Here is a 14,704-nt window from a genome sequence, read left to right as displayed (position 1 = left end):
TATGTATGCACGTATGTATGTATGCACGTATGCATGCACGTATGTATGTATGCACGTATGCATGCACGTATGCACGCACGTATGCACGTATGCATGCATGTATGCACGTATGCACGTATGCAGGCATGTATGCACGTATGTATGTATGTATGTATGTATGTATGTATGTATGTATGTATGTATGTATGTATGTATGTATGTATGTATGTATGTATGTATGTATGTATGTATGTATGTATGTATGTATGTATGTATGTATGTATGTATGCATGTATGTATGTATGTATGTATGTATGTATGTATGTATGTATGTATGTATGTATGTATGTATGTATGTATGTATGTATGTATGAGATAGTTCGTGCGTGCGTGTGCATGGCAGAGAGAAAAGTGCCAGTTTCTTGAAATCATCGCTGTTTTTATATTCAGGGCGCAGCAAAAAAGCATCCTTCTATGTGTTTACAGGCTGTAAACTTGTAGAAACGGGTGCTGTAGGGTGGACGGAGAAAAAAAAAAACCGAGCGCGATAAGGCGGGCTCTGGGGGGCGGACGGAATCGTAAAATATTGGATGCGAAAGGGGGAGCGGAGAAAGGAATCGCGCCTGCACTTTTAGTTGTTTATTCAAGGACATCATCAGGAACATTGCGGTTGTTTCTGTCCGTTTAGCAAGAATACAATTGTCGCAGTGCCGGGATCAAACAATAAAACAACGATGGCTCAAATACGGCGCTGCGGAAAACCATTTCACGAGCACGGAGACCAAATGGCCGGACGGGTTCGTTTCGGAGAAAGGACACGTCTCGAAAGAATCAATCGAGACATTGAGGCTGCCGTTAGAAGGCGCTGCAGAAAGAGCTCCAGAGTACTGCATCCTTCCCGCTTGTTTGTTTAACGCAGTGGTTCCCGGGCCCTTTGGACTATATAGGGGTACAAACACGCGGCTCGCAGACTTGTTCGGTAGTGGCCCGGCGCGCACATGACTTTCTTCGTCCATTACATATTTTTTATCTTATTAATGACTATTTGCCTGAGCTGCAAGACATGTCAAATCTCAAATGTTGTTTTTTTTTTTTGAGAAGCTCCATGTGGCCAGCATGTTTTGCAACATAACCATGGAACAAAAGTCCCATATTTCAGATATAGTGTTACGATATTAGTAACTCTTGAATTCGGTACTGACCTGTTTCTCAAATCCAGGCGGCTAATTCACTTCCCAAATGACCCTCTTGTGAGGTATGTGAAATGCTTTCTTTCGAATACCTACGTTAAGTGACTACTCTCTGTTCCTTTTTCATCCAACCTTCTTTATTGTCACAGTCCTTAAGAGAGACCAAAGTTGCTGACTGAGGCCCCGTAGGCCAGGTGAGTTTCGGTCTACTGCGTTAAACTCTTGACGGAAGGTGTAAAAAATAAAAAAAAAGTCACGTTAAGTTGATTTGTGCACAGAGTTAATTTGTGCGTAACCATTGTGTTACTGCAAAAATATAAAACAAAATTCTGACAATGACGGTGAAAATTCGCACACCCATCCATGCAGCGTCCACTTGATGATTGGAGCTTGATTGTGCTGCTATGCCACACGCTCATGTGGGAGAAGACTTGTTCGGTCATTGGCTGCGCGCCGATTACGTAACGTGTGGGAAGCCTTGTTCGGTCATTGGCTGCGCACCGATTACGTAACTTGTCACGTTGCCGAAGTGGGTGGAGCCACGACGACAGGCTACGCCTTCCCCTCCGTACGGCGGAAGGTGGCGAGGCGGCCCAGGTATTCGAAACCATGGCTGAAGCGGACGTTCTAACTCCTGTAACTTCCTTATTCTAGCACGTATTCACAACATTCTCTCGGAAGCATGGTCACGTAGCAAAAGTGCACATATTTCTCTTCATTACAAGTTCGCGATCACTATATAATAGCTCAATATAGTCGTGGCTTGAGCACGTGGTATGTGAGGGGTAATATTTCATGGTGACTTACGTAACGTGTTGACATATGTCATTGTCCGGCTCATCGGGGGACTGTCTGAACGCTTAATTTTGTACAGAACATTCACGAAAAAGATGCAAATATTGTTGTTGACTGGCATACACTAGATCGCGTAGGCACAGACGCGCCACGTTTCAATGCTAAAGAAAGAAGCTCTCATGATGCAGCACTTTACATACGCTACAGAAACGAGCTCTGTTACTTCCTAACGATGCCGTCTATCCGTATAGTGAAATCACTTTGTTTGTCTAGTTTGGACTAAACCGAAAGCACCTACATGAGACAACAGGGATCAGTGCAACACCCCTGCCCAGAACATTGCTGCAGTGTGTCTGCTGAGCACGGGCAGCATGCACAGAGGCTGGGAGAGCAGGCTTTCGCGAACATTGAGAAGCCTCTGGGCAAGCTTGCCAACTTATCAACTACACAAAGCACGTTGGGCATAGTTGGTGATGCATTCCTACTTTAAAATATTACAGCGCTACATGCAATGATGAAAATGTAGGGAAGAACATAGCGAGACAGCGCCCTCTCTAGCTGTCATGTGTTTTTCCATCTTTTCCTGGCCAAAATGTACCGCCGTAATATTTTGGGTAAGTATAGACGTGGTCGAATCGCGTTATGTTGTCACGTTCTGTATTGGCTACATGTTAAACCAATTAGACTGGCCGTAGCAGCCACCTGGGCCAATAAGGACTGGTCGAGATGGCGGCATTCGACAGTGTCCATAACGGTATACACCCATGCTTATGAGAACGAAGGGTTCGATAGTGAGCAACGAGCAAACAAGCGGACTGCGTTCATTCGTGTGGAGAAAGATATTGGCGCCAGCTGTAACTGGCAATTCGTATGCACCAGTGAATACGTCATGCAAATTGCATTGTTGGGGAAGGTAGCAAAACCTTTAGGCTCAGGCCTACTGTTTCATAATTACAAATAATAATTATCACTAATAGAGCAAAGGACAGAGAAAGAAAGAAAAGTTATTGACTGCACACGAACGTAACAATTTTGAAACCGAAAGTTTTCATTCACTTTTTCACAAAAGTTCAAACGTTCTGCCTTTCATCCTATTGTTTTCATTAGTAGCCGCTTTTTTGACAGTTGTATGATATAGACGATAAAAACGCATAATAATCGGCAACTATCATCCCACAAATAACCCTTATTGAAGAAATCAGCCTTAGCATTTAAAAACAAGTGAACCAAATAGCATGAATGAAAACAAATTGTGCCTGACCATAAAGATCGCCTGTAATATTACCACTACACTTTAAAAAACAAAACAAAATAACAGTCCTTTGACACTTTATCGTGAATTTTATGTAGCCACGTATACGACTATGTATATAGAAACATATGTGAGGCAAAACGTAGCAGCACAAAGCTCAAGGCCGGGTTGGTTGGCGAATCATGGGAGAGGCCTTTGCCCTGCAGGGGGCGTAGTCAGGCTCATGATGATATAGAAACAAGTGAACCCTCTTTAGGAGTCATTTTACTCAGAGGAGATTCCATTAGCGGAGGCAATGTTGGAGGCCGTCTAAATAGCGATACATGCACAGCGGGCATTCGAGCAGGCGTCCGACGCATGCGCACTCACCGTCATGTCGCCGTAGACTGGAGTCCAGACGATGGGATGTCTTCGGGACAACACTATGGGGCGACTCATGACGGGCACGTATTTCTGGAAGACGAAACGATAATTTCGGATGAATACGTTTATGTTGAGCGTCTATAACTCGATAGCATTAGATGTGATTGAGGCACAAACTGTGAAAATGCTTTTGGGTAACGCATCAAACGGTTTTAGCTTTTTCAGCTGGGCTTTAAGTGACCTTGAACCTAGTGACAGCGCTGTTATTCAGGGGCTACACACGAGACATCGCGTGGTGCACAACGAGAATATACGGGAGTTCAGACGACATGATCCGGGTATCGAGGCGATCCATCCGGGAAAACAGCCCAAAAAGTAACAAAAGAAATGCGGTATTGGGCAGTCATCACATTTTGCTAGCGCATTACACATCCTTGCTTGCGGTTTAAACGGAATACAAAATGTAGTAAGGCGAAACCTCAGGATGCCTGTCCAACACGACACTGACTGTCAACGTCGGCGTCCTGCAGTTTCGGGAACGAATGGTGAAAAAAAAAATGATTTTACGATGTCTTCATCGCATGGTGGCGTAACAGTTTGCTGAAATTCGTCAATCCATTATGACGCCACCATGACGTCACTGTAACATTACGTGACGCAGCGTCACATGATGAAGTCATCAGATGACATCGCAACTTAGTCAAACGCAGTCCGATCACGGAGGCAATGCAAAACAAAATGAGATGCCTCCGATCTTGGAGGCAGTGCGCAACCACGTTAAGTGCGTAAAGTGTTTGAAGACTACCGGAGCAAAATGAAGTACAGTGACTGAAAGACGAAACTGGGTTTCTTCTTCCAGTCGTCCTAAAGGTTAACTTCGGTGATTTTTCGGTATTCGCCGATTTCTATAAAACATTTACCATATGTTCTCGGCTTCTCGTCTCCACCGTGGCGATATGGTCCAAATTATATAATTGCAAGTCAATTAGTTTTTTAGAAAGCAAATAAAAAAAAACTGTTAGCCAATTCTGGAATCACACTTGTAAATGAGGGCCACCCTGTATGTGTGACGTGTCTACTCTTTCTCAAAGCCCCACCTCACCAAGTAGACGGATGCAACGCGTGCTTTCTTCAAGATGACGATGAAGCGAGCACAATTCAATTTTGTCAGCTGCATATCGTGCTAGTCTTCACTGACATCGGCTGTTACGCTAATCATGCACAATGTTGAGCAACGAGTACAATGATGCGGGGCACGTCAGATGTTTCAAGTGCCGGTGGGTCAAAACAAAAAGTAAGGCTTCCGCGCTCAGATAGCAGCTGCAATCATTGCTGAACTTATTAATGATAAGTTGCGGGCGAGTTGGCACAGCTTCATTCCGCGTCGGATAATAACGCCAACTTGCTTTTTGCGAGATAGAAGCAGCACGTGCGCTATGTTTACATCCTGGCTGCCAAGGTGGCGTGCCGTGACGTCATCGTAAACCCTGTCCGGAGCAGCCGCCTGTTTCAGTTTCGACTCATTGTTTTTGCTTATTTAAAACTACTGACGAGTCTCTCGGCAAAAAGAGAGAAGAGAAAATATCAGAAAGGTAGGGAGGTTAACTAGACTAAGTCCAGTTTGCTACTCTACAAGGGGGCTAGGGGAAAGAGGGAGAAGAGAGAGAGAGGAGGAGATATACAAGTAAACCATTCTAGGTATTACAGAACTGTTAATGCTATTTCAAAACGGCATTACCTCAATATGGCCGAAAATGCTCCAGAGTTTTCCTTTAAGTGAATGCATAAGAGACCCGGCGAGAGAGAGAGAGAAACGTCTTTATTCTCAAAAGCATGGAGAAGGATGGCGTGGGAGGAACCCCTCGTCCGGGGTCCCTAGGACGACTCCAGCGACGAGCCGGGCCAGCTGTATCAGAGCACTGAGGACCTCGGGAGGTCCATAGCGGAGAGCATCATCCCACAGCTCTACGTTACGTAAAGGATGAAGGAAAGCAGGTAAGAGAGGAAAGATGTTCGCAGTGCATTCGATCGAGACATGGAAGGTCGTGGGCGAGTTTCCACAGCCGGGGCAACGGTCTGCATAGCACTGCGGAATTTATGAAGTGATACTAGATTTGGAAATGTTTTAGTCTGTAGCAGGCGTAATGCTACTGCCTCCTCTCGCGAGAAAGATGGCGGTGGAGCGCTCTGAGTGCGACGGACGTTCCTGTAGTGACGAAGAATGCCTTTGTAAGTGGATCTCCCACTCCGACCCGGCGAGATATTTCTTTAGATGCGAAATGATCTTATGTTCGGGGCAGTGTCCGTTCTGTGGCGTCCGCACTTATACTGCGCGTGCGCCAACTCTCCCTCTCCTCGCGTGAGTGTGAGGAGGTAAGAGGCGGTGCGTTGGAGGAGGTTACATGAGCGCTGCCGCCACTTCGTTTCTCCTCTTCTGCTTCCCCTGTTCGCCACAGCTGTGCGCTGCTCGTATGTAATGTGGCGCGCTCTCACTCCCGTTGCACTGTTCTTCGCAATGGCGCTATGGATGCTCGTGAAGCTGAACGTAAACGGCAACGCCGGCAAGCGAATCTCGAAGCTGCGAGGCTGCAAAAGCGCGCGTTCGCTGTGCTTCCGCCATTGCCTTTGTGCAACGTGTGCGAAACGCCATGAACAACGTCAACGTCGGCGCTAGTCGCTTCGACAGCGCCACCGCCGCGGAGCAGAGGAAGGCTCGGGAAGCCGAGCGTAAACGTCAGCGTTGGCAAGCGGTGATTAAAATGGCTCGACAACCACCGTCTCATAAGTCACACAAGAGAAACGGAAATTCAAAGCACCCCCCCCCCCCCGCGCGATGATTTCATATCCCGTCATGGTTGCCCGCAGGAAGAAATGGTATATCGTTTTTTCTATCAGCGTTTGGAGTTACTCTTATATAAAATACTACAAAAGTGATCAGAGGCACGTCATAGTGGAGGCTCCCAAAGTTTAGACCAGCTGGGGTTATTTAACATGTAACTAAAGCTAAGTCAACAGGCCTTAAAAATTTGGGCCCCCGTTGAAATGCGACAACCACGGCGGGGATCGATCCCGTGACTTTCACGTCAGCAGCCGAGCGCCATCCTTACTGTACCTATGTTACAGCAATTGGAGTTGCCTTGTCGTGCGACGCGGTGGTTATTGTTGAATGCGAATGCAAATCCGCGAATGGTAACGTTCGATGCAAATCATGCGTACTTGAACACATTTAGGTATATAGAAGTAGCGTGTCAATCAAACACCCTTGCGTGAAGGTCAGTATTCTGTCTGAACTTTATTTACACACCGAAAAAGGAGATTTTATATTGATTGAATTCATGCGCGCCATTTGAGGCCAGTTAGAGGCTATTCCCGAGCGCCAAGACAATTAGGCAGACCCTCTGCCACTTTTTTGTGGAGAATAAAAAGATGCCCACGGGACGGCTTCTGGCTCTCCAATAGTAGAGTCCAAATACTGTAAATCGTAAACAACTCTTTCAAATAGTAAATAGCAATTTCTCTAAATCGTTAACAAATTTTTCTAAATACGTTTAACGTGGACAAACTTCACGTCTTTACTTCACTTTCATCTTTACTTTGGAACATAGGCTTTCAGCGTGTCTGGTGTTGTGGTACGCTGAAGCGCTTTAGCCGAGTATAATGGTAACAACAAGTTAGAGGACGCTCGCTGCGACATCTTCCAACGCCTAGTTTAAGTACATTCACAAACACGTTCTATTGTTTTTGAATTGCACTCTTGCATAAAAGCTATGGTAAAGGGGCACGTTGTTCAACGTTAAGGTACTAACGAAAGCTGGCACAGGCCACGAGGTGTGACAAGCATTGCTTTGTGATCGTCTGGTTTAGCTGTTCACCCCCAGATGGTGAGGACCACTTCGTCCACTTATGTTTACGAACCCGAAAAGACGGCATTCCTCCGAAGTGTTCGCGCAGACCCGAATTATGGAGATGCCAAAATCCGCAACTTTTTTTTTTTCAGAGGTACGGTAAGGTATGGGGCTTACGTGTGTCAAGAGACTGACAAAAATAACACGCTAAATATGAAAAAAAAAGAAAGTCTCACAGGCTGCCTTAGGTATTGGCCTAAGACAGCTCGAAGTCAAAAGCCAGCTTCTTGTTGTCGGTCAATGTACTTATCTTCAGCCCCCCTCCCATACTGACGCAACGATTACAACTCCATTTATGGCAATGTGCAAGGTCATCACGCATTTATAAATTTTGAATCAATCACGTGGACGCCAACGCCGCGGCACATCGATAGTCATTTTTTCTCGTTTGATGGAGCAACCAAGGGTTTCGGTCTGTGCCGTCGCAGCAGTCACAAGTCCAATATAAATTCAGCGTAATCAGACACAGCCAGAAGCGCCCCTTAATTCGCAATAAAGTTCATCGAAACGAATTTATAAAAGTGGTTAAAAGAGCCCTAAACCACCTCCGATAATTTTTTTTACCATTTGAAGTATACGCTCTCATGTAGTTGAGATTGCCGCTATACGATGCAGAATGCCAAACACCGCAGCACGACGAGTCGTAGGCACGACGCACATTACAGGAAGCAACCCTTTTTCTTCTCCAGGCTCTTTTGAGATCTTCTGCGTAGACAGTGACGTAACCGCAATGCCTCACCATGTTCATCCACAAAAACAACCTGCTTGGTGGTGGTGGTAGTGGTTAGAAGATGAGAAAAGCCACCTAATTTCTGCAATCCGGGCGGGAGCAAGGCGCTCGCAGCTACGCGTTCTCGCTGCTTATCCTCCTCGCGCGGTGAGGGGGAGCCAGGAGAAGAGTCAATCCGGCGAACGGAGCGTAGCGAAGGAAAGAGCGGAATGGACGAGCGTTTTGTCTTAGAATAGAGAGTTTTAGTACAGCGTACGCTGCGTACGTGGCGGTGTTGCGTACGTAAGAACGCCACGTTCTGCGTAGTGCGCATGCGCAGACCGCAACGCGCACGTATCGCATTACGTACGCAGCCGCTACGTACGCACGCATGAGATGCGTGCGTGCGTACGTATGAAGTTATCGCGCCGCTCTCGAACAAGTTCGCGACAGCGCGAGACTTCGTTTTGCAAAATGGCGGCATCGAAGGCAAGCACCGACCGGCTCTGTGGCTTAAATAATGGCCATAATCTGGCTATAACACTTGGATTGGCTCACATTGGCTGTCAACAACACGTGCTTCTATTTTGTTCTAGCAGATGACGCAACACGCTTCACGCTCGTTACGTACGCGGGTACTACGGCGTACTAAAAGCCGATTAGTGGCAAACGACGCCACGTAACGCAAGGTGCTTGCGTGATGCGTACGTAGCACCATTCCGCAGTACTAAAACTCTAATATCAAATGCGTGTAACTCTGCTATTACTGCTAATACGGCGCCATTTCTAAACATTCTCGCGGCTACGAGTTTTTTTTTTTGAAGATTCAGGCACAACAACAAATACACAACTAAATTTTGGCTCCGGCGAGATTCAAATGCCTTTCAAGAGGGATTGAGAGTCGGATCGCGTCGGTCAGGGCGCCTCAAAAGAGGAACAAGTAGTTTTTTTGAGCGAGATTACACTTACGCGATGAATTATTGTGAAACTTCAGCGGCAGAATTGCCGGCCGTAGTCGGGAGACAGCGTGGCGCAATACAAAACGAACATGCTTTTAGGTTTAAGTGACGTCACTTGAGCGTCACACTGCCGGCAAGAATAGCCCTGCTGAAGAAAACACAACATTAAAAGATGTTTGCAAGCCGATGGCAGCTCACCAGTACTTGCTCTCGAACTTCCGCTAGCGTCGTCACGTGAGTATAGTAACCTGGAAAGACAGACAAAGAGAGGGGGGAAGGGGGAGGAAATAATACTTTGAGAGTCTGTGCGAAATAAAAAAGAGCACAAGAAGAAGCAAGCCTGGAGGGACACAAGCTGATAACAGTTTCAGGGTGTGCTTGATTGGGCAGGTTGATGCTGCATAGTAGACGAAGTTAAATAGGACGGCACTAAACACGGGAGGAGGAAAAAATGCCGTGTTACTGCCGTATAGGTGTCTTATTGCCGTCCCGTTTTTGGCACTGTATATTCTTTTAATTTTTTTTTCTACTGAACAGTTTCAGAGTCCGGTTGATCTGAATCAGACCCTGCTCACAATCTGCAATCGCACTTCACCACCCTGCATATTCGGCAAAATAATGCCGTCACCTATCGCGTTTCAAGTGAATACGAGGTGCAACTGTCTAGTCATTCTAGAAGACACGGCGGGCAAGTATTGCCTATAGGGCGCAAGGCCTTCCACTTGCCGCATTGTAAAGACTAAACAGGCCACAGGCGGTTACATTACGGTTTCTGCAGACGCGGACCTACTCTAACCCGGTCGTCATGAATAAGATTAGCCTGATCCGGACTGTAAGATATCGGCCTGCTACAATAAGTGTGGATATTCGCTCGATTTAGAGCATACGCTCCAGCGCTGCTCGGTGTTGGCGAGGGATGCTTCTCAAATTGAACGGTGGGGGCAGTGCATGCTGCACGGTGACGTTCATCGCGAGACCTGTTTATCACGCAAGTACATACCGAGCAACGGTCACAAAAAGGAACAAACGCGTCTGATGATTGAAGCATGGCTTATCTATTGTAGAGGTAGCCCATGCATGAGTCAACCATGAATTAACCAGCATAACGAACTAATCAAATGTCTTAAGAGTTATATTTCACGTAGACCCTCACGCGTGCCCTATACGGATATATAGTTTCGCCCACGGCCTGGAACTGCGCAGATAAACTTTCGTGCCTTTCTTTTCTCTCGCCATTTTGCTCCTTTGCGGTTGTTAGCCGGCATTCGTAGTATGGTACGATATGAACAACTTCATTGCGGTTCTCAGGACCAGTCCGAGACTGATACTGGCCGCTCTCGTGGCGGCCTGTGGACGACACCGTATTCCTCGACTACGACGAGCAACCAAGCGGTGGAGCTGACATTCTCGAAGCTCGACGGCTGGAACGACGCATCATGGCGCCACCTCCCTCAAAACAAAGCAGTGCACGATCGAGAAACTGGCGCCGTCGTCAGACGAACACGTGCCCCAGCCTACACAGACTTTCTAACATACATACCTTTCTGTATATCAAGATGAGTGCCCCTGGTGCATTACATACAGCTGTCCCTCGCGCCCTCTTGCGGCGAACTCGACGCTCATACATTCGCACACGTTACCACACTAGTCGTGAGAGGCGCGATTCTCGGATCATGCCTCGGGAAGCCAGTTGGCAACCCTGGACTTGGCCCCGTGAGCCGCTATAGCCAGTGTAGCTCTGGACGAAGGGCCCCACCCACTGTAGTTACTGACAGTACTAATAAACGTTTATTCTCTCTCTCATTCTTGTGACTGTACAAAACTGCGCATTCTACATAACGACGTTCAGCTTCACTTCTACAAAATTGTACAAAACTGCGTAGTTTTTTTAGAACGTGTAGTTATGAGCTAGCTCGGCTTTATACTATTTCTGCTATTCCTGGCTTGTATAATACGCGTGCTTATATGAAGATTAGTGTGACTACGTATTTCATGTCATAGCGCAAGCAAACTGCACTTGAACGCGCAATATTAAGAGGAGACAAGCTGCCATTACTTGGGCTAACTTCACCGCAGAAAAGCTAGATTTACAGTTACAAAGAGGTCCTGTTGTTATGCCATGCATAACTTCTACGAAAAGTTGCAAGGAGCTTCCCTAAGTTATTCGGCCTGAACTTGCAGTGCCCTTCAAGTCGTAGGAGTTGCAATTTGGTCCAGCAACGTGGGCATCGTGTAAATAAATGACTTCAACACAACGAGGAAACATTGTCGACGTCATGAAGGTTGTGGAACCCTGTGCCTGCTCCATATTGGTGATATTTGAAGTATTAATTGGCTTATGTACGCTGACGCTAAGTCTAGCACTGACGTAGCGTCCCAAAAGGCTCAGAGAACTGCATAGACGTACTTTTGACGAGCGCGTCTTGTCGAGGGGGGGTCAGCTCAGGTGCCGATTTACGGCGAAAACAAGTGGAGGCACCTGCATGCTTCGTTCAATTGATAGAGTTTGCTAAAATTAACTAGAGGAAACTCTGGTGCCAGGATTGTTTCGCCACCGTGGGAATGATAGGTAGTACATAAACTTGCCTATAGTATCCACGCTTGCAGGCTTCGAATACACTTGTGGCTTCGTTCATTGCTATTTTACGGTTACTTGCCTAATAAAAAAGCATATCTTCGTGAGTTTCATGGCCCGATCTGAATCAGTGAGCACAATAAGGTCAAGGTGGTAAAGTGCAACTGATACCCATCTGCTGATATTCGTTTCGTGACGAAGCGCCTCAAAGCCACGTGAAGCCAAACGGAGCCAAAAGTAAGAATATTGGACAATTTGTATCATCATCAACATCATCATCAGTCTGACTACGTCCACTGCAGGACAAAAGCCTCCTTCATGTTCCGCCAGTCGACGTATGCAGTTGAAAATTTGTATACTACCCATCATTCCCATGCTTGCTGAAGTACCGTGCCTTGCAGCTACCACAGGCACTAGCGCCAGAGTTCCCTATAGTGTATTTATAAGAGACTACACTATTAAAAAATAGTGCTACTTACTGACTTTTGAGGTAGTAAAGTGCTGTCACAACATTAAGTACACACCTAAACTGCAGGTGCTAGGCCACATACACTTACTACTTTGGAAGCTTTCTGAGGTATTTATTGTCTGTGGTCTACTACCTGCATTACTACTTAGGCACTGAATGTTGTTAGTAAGTAGCACTACCGTTTTAAGAGTGCATGGTTTATCGACATCTCAAACGAAGAGAGATGTGTTGTACGTTTCGCCTCTTCCGCAATCGTTGTGCGCACGCGCACTGAAGTTCCCTCAACCGTCACTTCCGCGTAAACCGCGTATGTGTCAATCGATAGCACACGCAGGCTGTTCGCAGCGGAATGTGAACGCTTAGCTAAGACTCACAGCGCCTAATTGCGTTCCTGAGAGGTGTTTAAGGCTTCGGAAACTTAGATAACCACGGGCTATTTTACGCACACCTAATCTACGTTATCCACAGGCCTCAAGCCCTTCACGTCTCACTATATGCGCTGACTACAGTGGGAATCGAACCCGTGTCCTGTGGAAGAATAGGAACGATAGAGGTGGTTATATGTCATAATTGCTTAGTTTGGCGCCACTCCCAATTTCCACAGCTCGCTACGTATAAAGTAAATAAATAAATAAATAAATAAATAAATAAATAAATAAATAAATAAATAAATAAATAAATAAATAAATAAATAAATCTTTGCTTAAGCGTTTCGACAGCGAATAAAAGTTCACTTCCTGCGCAGAGGAAAACACTGCGCCATTGATCCTCTCAAATTGAGCATCTTATGCAACCAAAATCCTCTTCTTGCTTTCCTATCTTCCATTATGCCTTATTTATATATGCTTAGTTCCTGGTCCCTTCATTCCGTCTTATAAATATATTATACTGCTACTTAATTTTCAAGAGGCAGGAAAAGCCACGTCGAGGCAGTCTCTGTTTTCCTTGGCAGCTTACTAATCCCTTTAAAAAATATATGCCTTTTTTTTCCTTCTTCGTTCCAGCAACTACACGAGCATAAACTATGACTCGGCACGATGTCCCACGCGCCCCAACATATACAGGAAAGAATAATCTCCCCGTCTCCCCGTTATTATGTATCGGGTTCCACGCAATGATTATTTTCTTTTCAGTCTTTCGTAACGGCGTACCAACTCGCGCGCTCCGAGCAATCTCATCTGCCCAGCTTAAAAGGCATTACGACAAGAATCGTATTATCTAAGCCTGGAAAAAGGCAGCTTGCATATGCCAGACACTCTCGAACTAATCCGAGATTCGATTTCCCTCTACATCTCGAGAAAAATCTCGACAGAAGGTCAAAAGGTAAATTTTTACATTCCGGCTCATTATATCGCGGGATCGGTATGGTACGAACTTATGGAAAAGACCATGGAGAAGAATTAGAGCGTGGGTAGTTTCTGTTACGGCACGTGGAACGAAAGAAACCAAGCACACGTGTCCTGAAAAGACGCGCATGAACATAGGTGTCGTAAGGTTATCCGTTCGGGGGTGACCACCAATGTTCACCACATCTTGTTCCATGAAAAAAAAAACAAGAATACTTCAACCCTTTTCGGAGAAGCATGGCTTGGAGAGTGGGTGAGTTTTTTAACAAAGCACTTCAACTTTTTTCGCGGAGTCATTGAGTCTCTTAGGAGAGTTGTGAGACCGACGAGAAAGTCAACGTGCGTCTTTAAATGGGCCCAGAAACACTTATCCAGATTGTCATGAGATGGATTCACTAACAGAGCTTAGTGCCTCACGAATTCACAGCTGCTAAAAAAATCACAGCATATCTACGGAGTCAATGATGATGAGTAGAGCGAAGCTTCGGAGGGTTTTATCGGCAAACCGGGAATCATTTGCTTACCGCGTGCGTCCGTCGTATGTCTGTCTGTTTGACGGACGGATGGACAGACGCATGGACGAACGCAGGGACGGATGCAGGGATGGACGCACGAGAGGACGGACGGACGGGCGGACGCATGAACGAACGCAGGGACGGACGCAGGAACAGACACACGAGAGGACGGACGGACGGAGGCATGGACGAATGCACGAGAGGACGGACGAATGGATGCACAGATGGACGAACGCATGGACGAACGCAGGGACGCACGCAGGGACGCACGGACGGACGGATGGATGCACAGATGGACGAACGAGAACACGTATTGATGGATGGATGGATGGGCGCTTGTACGAATGAACGGATGGACCCATGGGTGGACGGACGGATGCAAGGATGGACGGAGGCAAGAACGAACGGACGGAAGCGCGGACGGACTGATGGACGCTTCGCCCCATTCCTCATCATTCACTCCATCCATATGCTGTGATATTTATTATTTATCATACTACAAGTAACGTCCGCTAGTATCGTACCATTTACATTTTTCAGCGTATATGCATTTCGTTATATGTACAAGTACCACCACCTACGGCAGGTTCAAGAACTAACGAGAGGTGACTGACTACATACGATTACGACGGGTTGCTCCGGCCACG

At 46.4% G+C, this 14,704-nt stretch overlaps 1 protein-coding gene across 3 annotated transcripts in view; it reads right to left on the bottom strand.

Annotated features, from left to right (window-relative positions):
* Positions 1–14,704, bottom strand: part of LOC119163266 (voltage-dependent calcium channel subunit alpha-2/delta-3) — a 260,632-nt gene that overhangs the window by 111,816 nt on the left and 134,112 nt on the right. For all 3 annotated transcript variants that reach the window (XM_075873794.1, XM_037415226.2, XM_075873795.1), the window contains exons 13-14: positions 9,351–9,400; positions 3,586–3,669 (exon numbers count right to left, since the gene is read on the bottom strand). In XM_075873794.1, coding sequence (XP_075729909.1) covers positions 3,586–3,669; positions 9,351–9,400 — 134 coding nt within the window. The remainder of the gene's footprint in view (positions 1–3,585; positions 3,670–9,350; positions 9,401–14,704) is intronic.

This window comes from Rhipicephalus microplus, chromosome 9, assembly GCF_043290135.1.
Source record: "Rhipicephalus microplus isolate Deutch F79 chromosome 9, USDA_Rmic, whole genome shotgun sequence".
NCBI lineage: Eukaryota > Metazoa > Arthropoda > Arachnida > Ixodida > Ixodidae > Rhipicephalus > Rhipicephalus microplus.
This window is presented reverse-complemented; position numbering and strand designations above follow the sequence as displayed.